This window comes from Scyliorhinus canicula, chromosome 1 (assembly GCF_902713615.1).
Source record: "Scyliorhinus canicula chromosome 1, sScyCan1.1, whole genome shotgun sequence".
Taxonomy (NCBI): Eukaryota; Metazoa; Chordata; class Chondrichthyes; order Carcharhiniformes; family Scyliorhinidae; genus Scyliorhinus; species Scyliorhinus canicula.
In genome coordinates, this window is record NC_052146.1 from 111,115,851 (window position 1) to 111,134,825 (window position 18,975).

The 18,975-nt window shown below is 45.8% G+C and overlaps 2 protein-coding genes across 2 annotated transcripts in view; both read left to right on the top strand.

Annotated features, from left to right (window-relative positions):
* The first annotated feature begins 167 nt into the window (after positions 1 to 167).
* Positions 168 to 18,975, top strand: part of wdtc1 (WD and tetratricopeptide repeats 1) — a 126,353-nt gene continuing 107,545 nt past the window's right edge. Inside the window, exons 1-5 of the mRNA XM_038797593.1 lie at positions 168 to 383; positions 13,647 to 13,730; positions 14,291 to 14,337; positions 14,489 to 14,600; positions 15,637 to 15,824. Coding sequence (XP_038653521.1) covers positions 336 to 383; positions 13,647 to 13,730; positions 14,291 to 14,337; positions 14,489 to 14,600; positions 15,637 to 15,824 — 479 coding nt within the window. The 5' untranslated portion in view covers positions 168 to 335. The remainder of the gene's footprint in view (positions 384 to 13,646; positions 13,731 to 14,290; positions 14,338 to 14,488; positions 14,601 to 15,636; positions 15,825 to 18,975) is intronic.
* Positions 4,812 to 5,740, top strand: LOC119966242 (max-like protein X). The gene has a single exon (XM_038797599.1). The coding sequence runs from the start codon at positions 4,831 to 4,833 to the stop codon at positions 5,578 to 5,580; it is 750 nt and encodes a 249-aa protein (XP_038653527.1). The 5' UTR covers positions 4,812 to 4,830; the 3' UTR covers positions 5,581 to 5,740.

Consider the following 18,975-nt stretch of genomic DNA (forward strand, 5'->3'; position numbering starts at 1 on the left):
TGATCACCTGTTTGGATACCTAATTTGGCATATTCCCAGCTTTCGCCTGATAATGCTGCTATAAAGTACCTTGGGAAGTTTATTTTACATTGAAGGGCCAATATGAATGCCAATTGTTGTTCGTGAAGGATGCTGCTCTCCACTGATTCCATGATTGTTATTTTAGGTTACCTGCTGTTTTTTTTTCAGATTCCTATGTTGTGTGCTGTTCCTTGGCAGGATTAAATGTGGGCTATTTCTATATTTCTGCTCTCTGTGTAAAACCTGGTGGTGAGCTACAGCACGGCTAGAGGCAACAGAGAAAATTCATCCTGTGACCTTCTAAACTGAGAGCAATGGAGCCGCTGAACATAACCAGGGACATCATCCAGCGGCAGATAAAGGTACCAATTATTTCCCAAGACTCCTCCCTGACACATTCTGGCAGTGGGAGCTGCTTCAGAGAGAGGAGGGATTTGGGGTTGGTCAGGAGGGAGGGATGGAACCAGCCCAGAGCGGGTTGGTTGTGATGTTGGTGAGTACAGATTGCATGCAGTGTGGGCTGATCCGAGTTTGGTGAGTAGGGAATTCGGTGAGAGGGGTTGTGGCGGTGCAAGTGGGACTGAGAAGCAAATTGACATAGGGCAAATAAGATTAGAGGAATGAATGTCTGGCTCAAAGACTGGTGAGGCAAAAGTGGCTTCTAGTTCATGGGACTGGCACTAGTACTGGGGAAAGTGTACTGTTGGGACGGTCTATGCTTGAACCAATGTTCTAGCAAACCGCATAACTGGGAAGTGGAGAGGGTTTTAAACCAAATAATGGGGTCCAGAGATCAAATTTTGGAGGATGTGGTAAATCAAAGAGTAGAGATAAAGCAAGAGAGAAATGATAGACATGACAGGAAGGATCAGAGGACAAATCTAAAAGTAAATCAGTTAAGGCCAAAGATGTGCAGGGTAGGTAAATTGGCCAATCCAAATTCCCCTTAATTGGAAAAAGTGAATTGGGTACTCTAAAGTTTAAAATTTAAAAATAAATAGATAAATATTATTGATAGCCATTACAGAGACATGGCTAAAGGATGACATAGATTGGGACCTGAAAGGGTACGTAACATTTAGGAAGGACAGGAAACTAGGAAAATGTGGAAGGGTGGCTCTGTTATGTAATGATGTGATGAGCATAGAAAGGGATAACCGAAGCTCAGAAAACTAGGATGTAGAAGTGGTTTGGATAAAGATGAAAAATGATGATGGCAAGATGCCACTTGTGAGGGTGGTGTGTAGGCCCCCTAAAATTAGCCACACAGGATGGGATATGAAGCAAGAAATAATACGAGCTTATCAGAATAGTACAGCAATAATCATGGGTTATTTTAGTCTACATATAGACTGGAAAAATCAGCTGGCAAAGATATCCTAGATGAGGGATTCATAGAACGTTTTCAGGACTGTTTCTTAGAACACCACGTTCTGGAGCCAACCAGGGAGCAGGCTATACTAGACCTAATATTGTGTAATACGATAGGATAAACTAATGACCTCATAGTGAAGGCACCTCAAATAGAAGTATGATTGAATATTACGTTCAGTTTGAGAGAAGGAGTGGGTCTAAGACTAATATTTTAAACTTAAATAGGGGCAATTATAAGGGCATGAAAGCAGAGCTATCTAAAGTGAACTGGCAAGCTGGTTAAGGGGTAGACCAGGAGAGATGCAGTGACAGACATTTAAAGGGGGATATTTCAAGGGAGGGCCCACTATCTGTGGTTAACAAAAACTTTAAAGGGAGCATCAAACTTTAAAATTTTTTTCGAGTACCCAACTTTAAAGGGCAATTTAGCATGGCCAGCCCACCTTTAATCTGCACATCTTTTGCGTTGTGGGGATGAAACCCACGCAGACACTGGGAGAATGTGCAAACTCCACATGGACAGTGACCCAGTGCAGGGATTTGAACCAGGGTCCTCAGCGCTATAATCCCAGTGCTAACCACTGCACCACATGCCACCTTCAGATTATACTTCTAAGGGTAGGCCCTTAATTGGAATTTTAAAAGAAAAATCTTTATTATTGTCACAAGTAGGCTTACATTAACACTGCAATGAAGTTCTTGTGAAAATCCCCTAGTCGCCACACTCCGCCGCCTGTTTGGGTACACAGTGGGAGAATTCAGAATGTCCAATTCACCTAACAAGCACATCTTTTGGGACTTGTGTGAGGAAGACGGAGCACCCAGAGGATACCCATGCAGATACAGGAGAACGTGCAGACTCCGCACAGACAGTGATCCAAGCTGGGAATCGAATCTGGGACCCTGGTGCTGTGAAGCCACAGTGCTAACCACTGTGCTACCGTGCCACCCACCGGGCACTCTAAATTTAAAGAGAACTTTTCCACTGCTAACTGAGCTGTAATTGTTCTTAAAGGTATAGCTTCCGGAAATCGGATGGTCATATGCATGACCGTAAGAATGTACTGATGCCCTGCTTTCGTTTTTAGGCAACACAGTCTACTAATACCCGACTAAATGGTTCTTCAGACATAAGTATGGGTATTAAAGGTGCTGGTTTAATCCAATATTGCAGTTCACCTATTACCTGACCGGTATGGCAGGTTCTACAGAATTGCACTACACCCTTGCGCAGTCTTGGCCAGCAAAAATACTTGTTGACTGCCTGAGTTTTTCAATTTCCACATATTTTGCCATTGCTACCTCATGCCACCCACAGTATTTCCCGATGATCTTTGGCTGGCACCGCTATCTGTTGAACAACCATTCCTTTGAAAGCGGCCAGCAGCACGGTTCGATTCCCGTAACAGCCTCCCTGAACAGGCGCCGGAATGTGGCGACTAGGGGTTTTTCACAGTAACTTCATTGAAGCCTACTCGTGACAATAAGTGATTTTCATTTCATTTCATTTTCATTTAATTCACTCCTCGTTCGCAGGTCTATGAGGATATTTCCACTTCCTCATCAGAACTCTGTACTTAATGTAATAGCACTCTGGAACCCCCTCAGCCTCAACGTCTGTGAGAGCTGACTGCTAATGTGCCCTGGTCACCACACATGTCGGAAATATATCTGGGAACTGTTCCTATAACTGTTCTGTCTCCTTATCTTCTCTCAGACTCTCTGTAATCATGGGTGAAGCTACAACCTTCACTCCTGCCAAATCATTCCTCAAAAGTAAGTCTACCCCGTTCACTGGTAACTTCTTAACCACTCGAACAACTATTTGACCTGACAATAGATCTCACTCCAAGTGGGATATAATCTCCACTTATCCCATCGCTAACATCTTGGCTTTCATTGAACTTTTTGGAGGGAAAACTAAAACCCTCCCAATAAGTGAGTTTGCAAAGAACCTGTGTCCCTTAAAATAGTTATGGGTTTCGCTGCATCATTTGATGGAAATGAGGTGATCTTCCCTCTCGAAAAAAACCCTACATATCTCTCAACTACCTCATTCATCACACATACTCCCACAGCAGTCTTTACCTCGTGTCTCCTAGTTCTCGCTAGAGCTACAGCCTTCCCTGTAGTATTCTCCACTTTCGTTCCCTTTTCAGAATCCACCTTGTGAACACCAACAAGTCCCATGGACTTTCCTCACAAATGACACCATGCTGAACGAACGTGTCCCACTTTATTGCAATGGTATTACTTGGGCCTTCGAGTCTTACCTCCACCCTCAGTACTTTACTTCCTGGTCTGAGAAGGAGATCTCGGAATATTCCCAACTATCCATTCCTTACCTTGGCTACCTGCCTTCCTTTCATTCCCTCTCTTATCCGTTTCAAAATTATGGGGTAGACGGAACATAGGTTTAATTTTATGGATCAGCTCATAATCGTCAGCCATGATTACTGCTTGTCTAGTGGTCACAATCCTTTTGCTCCTGCCTCCGGAACTAATTCACATGCATCTAGAATTGCCTTTTTTTTTTTAACTCGTCATAATCCTTAGGCACCCCCTCTGACAGGGAAGCATAAATTTCTGTGCCCACCCTGTCAGTTTACTTTGCATAGGTGGGTAATGTCCACTTTTCTTTCAGCCAGTCCATTTGGGTTGCTATTTTCTCAAATGCCATGAAAAATGCCTCTGTTTTTCTTCAAATTTTGCTAGGGCCTGTTTAAACTTAAGCATATCCCCACTGGGGCCTGTTCTCCGGTTAAGCTCCCCTCCAGCTCCTGGAATCTTCCTTTTAGTTTCAGTGCTTTAAGCTGGAATTCTCTCCTTTGCTTTTTCCTCTCTAATTCCAACATCCTCATTTTAATTTCCATTTGAAAAACTCTATCTTTTTTGCTGTATTTCTAATTGTTTCATTTATATCCAAATCTTAGCTCATTCCACTGATTTTTGTCGATGTTTCTGGCATCTCTTTCAAATTTAACCGCTGAGTGATGGCTTCAATTATCGCCACCTTCCTAGCTTTAGCTGCCATCTCTATTTTTAATTCATTTGCCAATTCAATTAGCTTTGAAGTCTTTATAAATAAACCAAAGGCAGGACCTCCATCTGAAGAAGCGTCTTAGCAGCTTCCAGAGCCATCCTGTTATATACAAATCTGGTGTCACTCTTAATAAGTACTGTACCCCAAATTGTTTCTGTCTACTGTTCCAAAGACGAGCCCCCAAACTATGTAATGATGCCCTGGGCCAGTACACCTCGTGACCTGGAGTCGCAACACGCTTGGAATAAATTTTTATTTTATAATACCTGAGGTTTTTGGCTGCCCAATAACTACAGACGCCAGGTTTGTAAATTTAAACACATTTAACTTTTTATTATTAACTGTAACTATAATTAAATAGGCAACAGGGGGTCAGGGGTCGCGGCGCCGCCATGACGGAGCCGGGCGGCGGCGAGGATCCGCGCGGGGGAAAGACTGATTCCTCGTTCAGCGACAATGGCTTTGATTCTGGATTCTTTGCTGACAACACGAGAAAAGGAGGCATAGGATCGAGAGCAAACAGCATAACATCGAACGCAGGCTCCACCAGTGCCTCCTCCGTACCAAACACAGATGATGAAGATAGTGATTACAGGCAGGAAGTTGCGTATAAAGAGACTTATAAAGATCGACGGAGACAGGCTCACACACAGGCTGAACAAAAGAGACGGGATGCCATTAAGAAAGGTTATGATGACTTACAGTCAATCGTCCCTACATGCCAGCAACAAGATTTCCTGATTGGATCCCAGAAACTGAGTAAAGCCACAGTTCTACAGAAAACTATTGATTATATCCAGTTTTTGCACAAGGAGAAAAAGAAGCAGGAGGAGGAACTCTCCACTCTGCGCAAGGATGTCATGGCTCTGAAGATTATGAAGGCGAATTATGAAGCGATTGTAAAAGCCCATCGGAATAATCCTCACCAAGGCAAGGGCCTGCTGACCGATCAACTCAAGTTTCGTATTTTTCAAAACATCATGGACCCCCTATTTCAGACTTTCAATGCTTGCATCTCTGTGACCAGTTTCCAGGAGTTGTCAGCCTGTGTCTTCAGCTGGATCGAGGAACACTGCAAACCACAGACTCTGCGGGAGATTGTGGTTGGGATACTCCGGCAGTTAACCAACGAGCTGAGCTGAGTCGCCAGGATGATTTCACATTGCTACACCACGTGAATATGCTGGAAATTCCCAGAAGTGTTATAAATGAAATGTTATCAGCAGAAATACTGAAGAAAATGTGTTGCACTTTTTGGTTCTAATTAAATATGTGGATTGTTTAAAAAAAAAAAAAAAAAAAAAAAAATTAAATAGGCAACAAATACAGCTTGTTAACTATCTGAGCCTTACGGCCTTCCAGTGGTGGCCATGGAGTGAGAGTGCGCACATTGGTGGCTCCCAATCAAGGTGGATTTTGTTGGTCCTTCCCCCACCTGTATGGGGGTCTTTTTGAGGACAAGAGAGCTCAGGGAAGGTAATATTCCACTGGTGAGTCAGAGGATGAGAAGTGGTAGGAGAAAGAGAGAGCAACTGGAGCAGGGCAGTTTTTGTGGTGCACCACAGGTTAAGATGGTGGGGGGGTAGGCGGCAGCACTGTCCGCCCAGTAGTCAATGGAGCAACTGGTGGAGTTTTAAAATAATTTCCTGCAGCAGGAAAGAGGCCTTGCAGGACCTGTCTAAGGTGGTGGAGCAGCTCAGGGTGGCGAGTGGGAAAGTGGCTGGAGGCTCATGGCCTGGCAATTCAGAAGGTGGAGGAGGCGATGGGGGAATATGAGGAGCTGATGGCCTTGCTGGCAGCAGAGCTGGGATGGTGGTGGAGAGTCCCTCCAGGCGACAGAATTTGAGGATAGTCAGAATGTCTGAGGGTATCGAGAGAGCAGACGCCACCAAGTATGTGGCGAGGATGTTGGGGCATTTTATGGGGATGGGGATCTTTGATCGGTCCCACGAAGTGGATTGGGTGCATGGGGCGCTGAGGAGGAGGCTGCAGGTGGGGGAGCCACTGAGGGTGATGGTGGTGCGGTTACACCGTTTCTTGGACAAGGGAAAGATTTTGCAGTGCGCAAGGCAGACCAGGAGGTGCATATTGGGAAGGGAGTGAACTGTGGGTCTATCACGACTTGGGTGCGGAGCTGACGAGGAGGAGAGCCGGCTTCAACTGGGTAAAGGCGGCCCTTTTCAAGAAGGGAATGAAGTTTGAGGTTCTGTACACTATCCGCTTGTGGGTGACTCATCAGAAGCAAGGGTTTTATTTTGACTCATCGGAGGAGTTGATGGACTTGGAGAGACCATGGACTGGGAGGAGTGTTAGGACGCTGAACTTTGGAGATGAGCTTTGTGTGTATGGTAAAATGTCTGTGGGGGTGTTTTGGAGTGGGTTTCAACGGGGGAGCAGTGATGATGAGTGTGCATTATTTTCTTAAATTTAAAGTACCCAATTCATTTTTTCCAATTAAGGGGTAATTTACCGTGGCCAAGGGCGGCACAGTGGTTAGCATTACGGCCTCAAGGCGCCAAGGTCCCAGCTTCGATCTCACCTCTGGGTCGCTGCCTGTGTGGAAGTTGCACATTCTCCCTGTATTTGTGTGGGTTTCACTCCCACAACCCAAAAGATGTGCAGGGTAGGTAGATTGGTCACACTAAATGCCCCTTAATTCGAAAAAAATTAATTGCGTATTCTAAATTTATTTTTAAAAAGTTTAGCGTGGCCAATCCACCTACCCTGCACATCTTTGGGTTGTGGGGCGAAACCCATGCAAACACTGGGTGAATTTGCAAACTCAACATGGACAATGGCCCTGGGACCTTGGCACTGTGAGGCAGCAGTGATAACCACTGTGCCACCGTGCTGGCCTCTGAGTTTGCCTTTTGATCATCTTTGTTGGTGGTTGAATGGGGGGAGTGGATTGGAAGGGGATGAGGAGGTTACAGACCTTGGGTGGGGACCACCATGCCAGGAGGAAGGGGGGGGATAGGGGGGGGAATAGAGGTAGTTCTTTGTTTGAGGGAGGGGGGAGCTGCTGACGTGTGTGGTTGGTGTGACTTAGTTGGGAAGGGAGAGATGGCTGTGGATGTCTGAGGGTGTGGGGCTGGCCCATGAAGGGATTTAGTTGACCCGCCGCCGCCGATCAGGCTGGCCACGTGGAATTTGTGTGTTGACTGGGCCTGTTAAATGGTCGCATGTGTTCAAGCACCTGTGGAATCTGAAGATGAGTGTGTTTTTACAGGAGACGCACCTGAAGTTGGGATGTCAGACGAGGCTGAGGAAGGGATGGGTGGGGTATATGCTTCACTCTGGGCTGGATATGAAGACGAGGAGTGGCAGTATTCAGTAAGAGGGTGGTGCTTGAAGTGGGGAGCATTATGTCCGATCCGTGGGGGAGGTGTGTGATGGTTAGCGGGAAGCTGGAGTTGATCCTGGTTAATGTTTATGCTGCGATTTGTGATGATGTGGATTTAGAGGTGGGTGTTGGGGAGGATTCCGGATTTAGATACGCAGTGGTGATTATGGGGGCAAGACGTCCGGTGACGGTGATGTGCTGAGCAGAAATCGGGTGGCTCTCCTCCAAACCAGAACCAAAAAGGCACTTTTTAGTAGAAGTTTTCCCAAAACATTGAAGACCAAACTACCTCAACAAAGAGAAGAAAACAACCACGAGAGTATGCCAGCAAATGGGAGCTCGCGGGGCCGAAACGATGGCCATCATGCAAAAGGCTATTGATAGGCTGGGGAAGAAAGTGGAGACACAGGAGAAGGTGATCCTTGACCTGGAGAAGGCCTCTACCGACCAGAGCGACAGAATCGTCGCCCTGGAAGCCGAAGCAAAGAGGTTGGTGAAGGCCCAGAGGAACTTAAGGGGGAAAGTCAAGGACCAAGAGATCAGGTCCCGATGACCGAAAATTCGGATCGTGGGCCTGCCGGAAGATATCGAGGGAAAAGATTCGATGGGCTATGTCGCCCAAATGCTGGGCAACTTAATCAGGAGAATCGACTTCCCCAACTCCTTAGAGCTGGACAGAGCGCACCAGTTTAGGCCGAAACCCAAAGCCAGGGAGCAGCCGAGGGCGATCATTGCAAAGCTCCACCGATACCAGGACTGAGAGGATCCTGCGGTGGCCGCATCAGAAGAAAGCGAGTACCTAGGAAGGATATCAAAACCGGTTCTACCAGGACATTGGGGCAGTCCTAGCAAAACGAAGGGGCAAGTTCAACCAGGCAAAGTCAGCCCTGTACAAAAACAGGGTATGTTTCGGCATGCTGTTGCTTGCCAGGTTCTGGATCAAATACTAGAAGAAAGAACATTATTTTAACACCCCGGAGGAAGTGAATTAATTTGTTTTTAAAAAAATGGCCTGGACAAGGGACAGGCAAAGCAGCGGTGAGGGTTGTACAGCGAAAGACTGTGATAGGGAAAATCAAAGACTCATTGCACTGTGAGCATATTTGCATGGGACTGTGCTGCCTTGCTCTGATAGTAAGGGGAAGACTGGGTCGCATAAGGAAGTGAGGACAGGGAAGGGGAAGGCAGGTGCGAGGTTAGACAAGGAAATGGGCAGTCAGCGGCCAGAAGGTAGGGGCTAGACCAGCCCCGGGAGGGGAGCCACCACACTAGCAGCAATAGCTAGCACGGAAAGACAGAAAGCAAGGGGGATCGTGACTCACCTCCTGGTCCGTTGGGGGGGGGGGGGGGGGGGGGTGCACAGGGATGCGGAAAGGAGGAAAGGGAAAGCACGGGGGGGGGGGGGGAGGAGATAGGGAAATGGTGGTATAGGAAGTGGGTGGTGGGGGGAAAGCACAAAAGAAATAGAAGAGGGAGAGAGTTGGTTTTTGCACGAGCTTTGGCGGGTGAGGAACAGGCGGAGGAAACAAGATGGCACTGCAAGTGACCAACTTTGGAGGGTTCCTGGGCAAACGGAAACCCCGGAGTGCAGTGGCGTATCCACATGGCGCACACACAGTTGGCAACCATGTTGAGTGCCCCCTTGACAAAGGGAAACCCTGGAGCACAGGGGCCCGACCTCGTGGTGAGACCGATGACTGTGGCCATATTAGACAGCCCACTAACAAAGGGAGACCCCGGAGTGCAGGGGCATGTCCACCAGTTATGTATGGTTGATCCCGCCCAACCACGATTATCACCTGGAATGTCAGGGAACTTAATGGCCCAGTGATGGGATCCAGAGTCTTCACCCACCTAAGAGGTTTGAAGGCGGACATGGTCTTCCCGCAGAAGACATATTTTAGGGAGAAGGACCGTTTGCGGGTAAGAAAGGGCTGGGTGGGACAGATGCATCATTCATGCTACGGGACGAGGGCTAGGGGAATAGCCATACTGATTCGCAAGAGGACGAGATTCACGGCAACAAGGACGGTTACGGACCCAGGGGGAAGGTACATCATGGTCAGTGGTGTTCTGGTAAAAGTGTATGAGCCCAAATGGGACGACACAGATTTCATAAAAAAGACCATGGCGGAAATCCATGATGCTGATATGCACCAACTGATCACGGGGATGAGGAGGATGGTTAAGGAGCTGGGAGCATTCATGGAGCAGGTGGCGGCGTTGGACCCTTGGCGGTTCTTACTCCCCAGTGAGAAGGAATTCCCGTTCTTTTCACCAGTCCACAAAGCATATTCAAGAATAGACTTCTTTGCAGTGGGGAAAGCGGGCTTCCCGGAATAGTAAGGGCGGAATATTCCACGATAGTTATCTCCGACCACGCTCCACACTAAATGGCCGAGAGGTTGGAGACAGGCTGTGCCCAGTGCCCAATGTGGAGGTTGGAAACAGACCTACTGGACAATAAGGTCTTCTGTCAGAAGCTATCACAAGCAAAGCCATCACAAATAACCAGAGTGAGGAGGTCTCGCCTTCCAAGCTCTGGGAGGCACTGAAGGCGGTGATTAGGGGAGAGATTATAGCCTACAAGGCACGTAGGGACAGGGAGGAGAGGGTGGCCAAGCACCAATTGATCAACTCCATTCTGGAGGTCAACAGAAAATACTTTGAGGCCCTGACCGTCGAGCTTCTGGTGGAATGGAAAAAGTTACAGATGGACTAACCTGCTATCTACCAAGAAGGCAGTGCACCAACTCCACAGACACGGGGGACCTCCTATGAATGCGGAGAGAAGGCTGGTCGCCTACTGACTCACCAGCTGAGAAAGTAGGCAGCCATGAGAGAGAGAGCTCAGGTGAGGAACAACAGAGGCAGACTGGTAACTGAGCAAAAGGACGTCAACCGAGTGTTCGAGAGCTGTACACCAACGAACCCCCCGACGGGGACGCTGGGATGAAACGGTTCCTCGATGGACTCGACATGCCAGTTGTGGGGGTCGATAGACGGGTGGAGCTGGAAGCACCGTTAGGACTGGGAGAGATCATGGAGAGTATCAGCTCCATGCAGGCGGGGAAGGTGCCGAGTCCTGACGGGTTCCCAGTGGACTTCTATAAGAAATTCGCACCAGCCCTGGCCACCCGCTTATGGGACATGTTCGCAGACTCGCTAGCGAGGGACACCCTGCTTCCTACGCTAATACAAGCCACGATATCGTTGAAGCCCAAAAACGACAAGGATCCGACGGAACGCGGATCATACAGACCCATTTCGCTACTCATTGTAGACGCGAAGATAGTCGTGAAAGTCATGGCCAAGAGATTGGAGAACTGCAAACCAGATGTGGTCGCAAAGGACACCAGAGGTGTTCGTCTCCCTGGGCGCAGAAAAGGCCTTCGACAGTTGAATGTAAGTACTTCATAGAGGTGCTGGAGACGGGGTTCACCTCATGGGTGAAACTCCTGTACAATGCCCCCAAGGCGAGCGTTCGGACCAACGCCACCACCTCTGAATACTTCCAGCTACCACAGGGGCACAAGGCAGGGATGCCCACTATCCCCACTTCTGTTCACCCTGGCAATTTAACCCCTGGCAATCGCCCTGCAAGATGCAAAAAACTGGAAGGGCATCCAAAGAGAGAGCAGAGAGCATAAAGTATTGCTCCTCTACGTCTCAGACCCACAGAACAGGCCTAAAAGCAATCATGTAACTGCTGGAAGAGTTTGTAGCCTTTTAAGGCTACAAACTCAACCTGGGCAAGATCGAGGCATTCACGGTGAACCCGAACGGGAGGGACAGAGCTGGAGGGACTACCATTCAAGCGAGCCCAATACAAATTCTGCTACCTGGGGATCCAGAGAGCCTATAACTGGACACGAGTGTAATCTGGCCAGCCTGGCAGAGGAATTTAAAAAGGACCTACAGAGATGGGATACGCCCCCGCTTTCCCTGGCAGGAAGGATGCAGACGATCAAACTGAATGTACTGCCGAGGTTCCTCTTCCTGTTCAGATCCAAACTGATGTTCATCCCCAAAGCCTTTTCCCACAAACTGGACAAAATGGTCATGGCGTTTGGGGTGGAAGGAACCAAAGAATCCCCAAGACAACACTGAAGGAGGAAAAACACGGGCGGTCTGGCCCTATCGAACCTACATTACCACTGGCAGCCACAGTCGTGAGGGTGGGGGGATGGATACGAAAGCCAAACATGGAATGGGTGAGGCTGGAGGAGTCCTCCTGCAAGAGAATGACCCACCGAGCCCTTGCCACAGCAGCATTCCCATCCCCCCCAACAAAGTACACATCCTGCCCAGTGGTGGTGGCCACCCTGAAAACATGGAACCAAATGTGGCAGCATTTCGGATTAACCGGGATGTCCCCATCTGTGGCAACCACAGATTCTCACCAGCCATGCTTGATGCCACATTTAATAATTGGAGTCAGGACAGGGGGAAGCTAGCAGTCAAAGACTTTCACATAGGAGACAGACTCAAGACTTTGGTAAACTGATGGAGGACCTGGATCTGCCAACAGGACAGGAACTCTGTAGGAGGCTTTGTGCGACCAAGACTGCTAAACCCTCTTCCCTTTTTATCCACGCCCTTCCTACTAAAAACTTTATAACCCGGGATGTTAAGTATCCAGTCCTGTTCCGGCTTGAGCCATGTTTCTGTCAATGCTATTGTGTCTGATGGCCTCTTTGTTAGTTGCATATCAATAGCATGGTTCTGTTTTTCTATATAAATGGGAGTGGGACATCAAACAGCAAAGATAATGATGATAGGTTCAAGTTTGGAAACCCCAGAGAACCTTTGTTTGAGGGGCTGGGTGGAGCTTAGAAAGAGAGAGAAAAAGAATCCTGCTTTGAACAGGTAGAGGAGAAGGCTTTTGCAATCAACCGAGAGAGGTGATGAAAGTTGCCACCAAGGCAGGCTTTGAAAAAGGATTCTGAATGAATGTCCCTAATAGAAGAAAATTGCTTCATAAATACAAGTATTGCTTTTGCCTGTGTAAGTGGCATGAGAGCTGCATGTTCTGTTAAAGTGTTGTGTAATGGGAACTAGTGTGTTAAGATTGAAAAACTGCATTTAATCTGTTAGTGTTAGAGTTGAAGTTTAAACACTGTTTTATTTTAATAAAGTTTGTTTTCAAGCCCTAATTCTTATATTATCACTCCTGGGATGAATTGATCTTTCCGCACCATCTTAAAGCTTAAAAAAGTTATGGTTCTGTCCAGTCTCTTAGCCACTGTGATCAGGCATCCGTAACAAGGGCATTGGTGCGACCACATCTCGAGTTATTGTGTACAGTATTGGTCCTTAAGGAAAGATGTAATGCATTGGAAGTAGTTCACAGAAGGTTTTCTAGATTAATATCTGGAATGGGCATGTTGTCTTTTGAAGAAAAAGGTTGGACAGGCTAGGTTTGTATCCACTAGAGTTTAGAAGAGTAAGTGGTGACTTGATTGAAGCATATAAGATCCTGAGGAGATTTGACAGGGTGGATGTGCAGAGGAGCTTTCTTTTCGTGGGATAGATGAAAATTAGAGCTCACTGTTTAAAAATAAGACCGATGTGAGGAGAAACGGCAGTGGAAGCAGTCTTTGAATATTTTTGAGGAGGAGCTAGATAGATTCTTGATAAGCAAATAAGTGAAAGGTTACATGGAGTTGGCAGGAATATGGAGTTGAAGTTACAATCCGATCTACCATAATCTTATTAAATGGGGGAGTAGGCTGAAGGGACCAAGTGGCCTACTCTTAGTTGGTATGTGAGAGCTAGTCTGGAAAGGATGGGGCAAGTTCGGTGATTGGAAGTGTGGGCGATGAGGTCTGTCTTTGTCTCACATGCTGCACCTTTTGTCTCTAGGAGAAGAACACACTACAGTTTGAGCGTCGATATCACGTCATTGATCCATTCATAAAGCGGCTGGGCCTGGAATGTGAGCTGGAGGTAAGGTGTCTGAACATTTAATGCCCCCCCTTCCCCCAAACCACCCTGTTAAGATGTGGATAATTAAGTGAAATTAGTCAAATGGCTGTTTCCTATACTGTAATATTCAGCACAACGTGACTTTGCCCAGCTCAGTGCTCTTCCTAACATCCTGTAGATTCTCCCGTCTTCCAGTATTTATCCAATTCCCTTTTGAAAATTATTTCCCACTTGAGTGGGTACTTTCACCAGCCTTTCAGACAGTAAATTCTAGATTACAACTTGCTGCATATAATTGTTCTGGTTATCTCCTCTCTGGGTCTTTTGCCAATCACCTTAAATCTGTGTCCTCTGATTACCCACTCTCCTGCCATTGGAAACAACTTTCCCCTCTATTTTATCCAAACTACTCCATTTTAAATACCTATATCAAAACTTCCAATAAATGGAATGACTCCATCTCTTACCGTTCATAGACTGCCAGTAAATGAATTGTGTTTTGAGGTGTATTTATAGACTCTGGGTGTCTTTTAAACATTTGATTCTTAATCTTATTTGTTTTCTCTCGTTCTGCTCTACAGGGTCACTCTGGGTGTGTGAACTGTCTGGAATGGAATGAGAAGGGCGAGTAAGTAATGGTGTCTGCTAAATTACCCCTGCCACCACCACCTGGCTCTACTTTGGCTCAACCTACCCAACCTCCCCGCTCCTGTCACAAACTTCTCCAGCCCTCTGTGTCAATGAATTCAGGCTCTCATTCTTACTGTATTCAATTCTAGTTTGCTGGCCTCAGGATCAGATGATCAGCATGCCATTCTCTGGGATCCCTTTAGCTGCAAGAAACTGCTGACTATGCACACTGGACACACGGCCAACATATTCACAGTGAAGGTATCCGCTCCTTTCCTGCTTACTGCACTCAATAATAAACTTCATATTAATTTTGGAATGTAGAGGAAATGCAATTAGTGAGATCTGTGCTTTATGTTGATTGATTTTGAGGATGGATTCCTGTTGTGCAAACTGTGGGACAGATTTATGTAAATCTTGTATTTGCTGTAGGTTTTATTTTCCATTGTGTTGCTTCTGTCTTCATGACTTGAGTTACTATAGTTTGGGTCCCTTGACTTGGGAGGGCTTTTCCAACAACACACTCTAAATAGTTTAATTCTGTGATTCTAACCAAAAGCAATGAAGCTTGCCATGCTCACTGGTGCCTGAAAGGATTGCCTGGGACTTTGGGGAAATTGCACTGCGCCCGGCTGAACACTGGTTGAATGGATCAAGCACGCATGATAAAAATTGTTTTATTCACTGATGTGTTGGGGATTAGCTGAAATGTTTTCCAGGCCTCTTGCCAGCATAGTGCACCTGATGACCTGTGCTTTCTGACTCCGTGGAATTGTCTGTGGAATCTCCTTCATGGCTGCAATCTACTGTTTCTGATTCCAGTCATTTGTCCATACTACCTCCCTTTGCTCCATTGAAGATGGCCTTGCATCAACTGCATGGCTCCAGCTCTAGAGCTCCTCCCTCTCCTCAATACCTACTACCTACTAATCATTTCATCATAGCTTCAGGAGGTAGTGCTTACTGTGAATCGGAATGGTGACCAATACACTCAGACCGAGCATTGGCAGTGGTCACATGTGAATAGCTGCTGATTGCAGTTGGGCTACATGTTGTGATTTTACTCACACAGATTCTTCCCAATGATGTAACTAAAATTGAAGAGGCTGGCTAGTCATATTTCATCATTTGTTTGATCAAGATAATATATTTGCATGCAGTAAACACCTGCTGATGTAGGCTGCACTGCACCGTATCTACAGATTGTCTGCACAAGGTTGTACTGTCTGGTGTGTGGGCTGCTTGCTACATGTTGCCACTGTGAGTTGTTACTTCTTCATAATTCCCTGTTTTCCAGTTCCTTCCGCACTCAAATGACCGCACGCTGATTACTGGAGCTGCCGATTCCAAGGTGCATGTCCATGACTTGACTGTGAAGGAAACCGTTCATATGTTTGGCGAGCACACTAATCGTGTGAAGCGAATAGCAGCTGCTCCCATGTGGCCAAACACATTCTGGAGTGCGGCAGAGGATGGGACAGTCCGGTATGTGTCAGAGAGGAAGCTACTCTTCCAAGATAGGATGCAGCTTGTAATTCTGACTGAAAGCCAATTCATGCAAAAATTTATACTCTTGAAGAGATGGCCACACTCATTGACTAGCTGTCATTATTTTCGTCATTCCTATCTCGCTTTGTGGAATTTTAAGGAAGTGTGTATTTGCTTGCTGTGTTTTGACACTGGATGCTCATTATTCGTCTGGGATGTTTTGATGGGAAGCCTGCCAGGCCTACACCACGGTTACCCTATCTTCACTCTTCGGCCATTAATACTGAGCACTGCAGCAACTTTCATGGAGAACCTGTATTACCAAGGCTTTTCGCCCAAATGCATTCAGACAAAACCCAAAACACCAGGAGATAGTAGGGCAGCTTGAACAAAGAGGGAAAAGTTACCTGGGCACTTGTTTCAGAAGATAGACACACCCTTAGAATATAGTCTGCGGATTTGGCCAGGGTCAGGATGATATGATCATGAGCAGCTCGGTAAAAATTATAAAGCAAACCTCAATGGAATTTCTGGATTATTACCTAAACCAAGAGCAAATTAGCAGATGATAAATAATATTAGAGAGATCAATGTGTGAATCAAAGATTAATGTGGGAGAAACCAGTTTCAATTCATAGGGCACAGGCACCAGTACTGGAGAAAGTGGGAGCTGTACCATTGGGGCTATCTTCACCTGAACCATGCTGAGACCAGTGTTCTGGTGAGTTTCAGAACTAGAGCAGGAAAGAGGACTTTAAGATAAATAGTGGGGAGGAAAGGGATTGTGTGAGGGGAGATGGAGTAAAAATGAAAGGACAACAAACTAATAGAGCAGAGTAGTGATTTGTATATTGGTAATGAGTGTAGCAGAAAGGGACAGAAGTGTACAAACGTATGAGTGCACAATTAAAGGCTTTGTATCTGAATGCCTGCAGTAGCCTTAACAAAATGGATTAATTGTTAGCACAGAAATAAATATGGATGACCTGATAGTCATTTGAGGGGTGTGGTTACAAGGTGACCAAGGCTAGGAACTGATTATTATTTGACATCTTGAAAAGATCAGAAGCTCGGAAAAGGTAGTGGCATTAGCTCTGTTCATTAAGGATAACATTAATACAGTAATGAGAGATGACCATAGCTTGAAAGAGCAAGAGGCAGAATCAGTTTGGGTAGAGATAAAAAAACAGTCGTTACACTGTAGGACAGAGTAGACAGGAAGAAGTAAATGGGACATGTAAGAAAGGAACCACAATAATCATGGGTGACTTTGTATTCTGTGTCTGTCCTCATTGTAGAAGACTTGGAAAACTTGCCAAAGGTACTTGAAAATTGAGCTGATAGGGAGACAGTAGTTAAAATAATCACCAGAGGAACGGTATTGGGAAAACTATTGATTTAATAGCTAAGAAGTCCCCAGAACCTGATGACCTGCATCTTTGGGTCTTAAAGAAGTGGATGCAGAGATGGAGGCATTGATTATAATCTTCTAAAATTCCTCAGATTCTGGATGAGTGCCAGGGAATTGGAAAATAGCAAACCTTTATTCAAGAAAGGAGGGAAATAAAATGCAGGAACCTGCAGGCCAGTTGTCTGAACACCTGTCATAGGGAAATTGTTTAATCCATTATTAAGGAGGTTATAGCAGTATACTAAGAAAATCAAAATGGGATCAAGCAGAGTCAACATAATTCTGTGAAAGGGAATCTCGTTTGACTATTTTAATAGATTCTTTTGAGGAAGTAACAAGCAGGATGGATAAAGGGGAACCTGTAGATATGGTGTACTTAGATTTCCAAAAGATATTTGATAAGGTGTCACATTAAAAGGGTGTTCCACAAAATAAGAGCTCGTGTATAGGGGTTAATATGGATAAAGGATTGTTTCACTAATGGGAAGCAGAGTAGGGCCAAATAGGTCTTTTGCGGATAGCCAAGATGTAAATGGTGGCGTGCTACAAGGAGCAACGCTAGGGCCTCAGCTATAATCAATAACTTGGATGAAGGGACTGAATGTACGGTAGCTAAATTTGCCGATGATAGGTAGGAGAGTAAATTCTCGAGGGAGTAAATAATCTTTAAAGAATTTAGATAGGTTAATTGAGTGGACAAAAATTTAACAGATGGGGTTAATGTGGGAAATGTGAAATTGTCTCCTTTGACAGGAAGAATAGAACAGCAGTATACTATTTAAATCATAGAATCCCTACAATGCAGAAAGAGGCCATTCGGCCAATCGAGTCTGCCCAACCCTCTGAAAGAGCACTCTACCTAACTCACTCCCTGTAACCCCACCTAACATTTTGACATAAGGGGCAATTTAGCATGGCCAATCCATCTAACCTGCACATCTTTGGACTATGGGAGGAAACCAGAGCACCAGGAGAAATCCCACGCAGACACAAGGAAAATGTGCAAACTCCACACAGTCATCCAAGGTTGGAATAAAACCTGGGTCACTGGTGCAATGAGGCAGCAGTGCTAAGCACTGTGCCATTATAGGCCCTATGATGGAAATTGCAAAGCTTGGCAGTACCGAGGGTTTTGTGTGTTCTAGTGCATGAGTCACAAAAAGTTAGTTTACAGGTACAGCAGGTGAGTATGAATGCAAACCGAATGTAAAAGCAGGAAGTTTTACTGCAGCTATGCAGGACCTTGCTAAGATCATATTTGGAATACTGTGTACAGTTTTTAGTCTCCTTATTTGAAAATGATATAATTTATTTAAGAGGCAGTTCAGAGAAAGTTCACTCTGCTCATTCCTGACATGAAGGACTTATTTTGGGAAGAAAGGTTGAACAAGTTGGGCCTATATACATTAGAGTTTAGAAGAATGAGAGTTAATTTTATTGAATCTTTTGAGGTTCCTGATGGGACTTAATAGATGGGTATTGGGCGGATGTTTCCTTTTGAGGGGTGACTAGAACTAGGCGATACAGTTTAAATATAAGAAGTCTCTCTTTTAGAAGATGAGGAGAATTGCTTTCTGAAGGCTGTTAATCTGTGGAATTATTTTCCTCAGAGCAGAGGGGGCAGGGCCATTGAGGATCTTCAAGGCTGAGTTGGATAGATTTTTGATATACTCCAGAGACAAATATTTTGGGGGACAGATAGGAAAGTGGAGTTAGAACCATAGAAATGTTGAAATT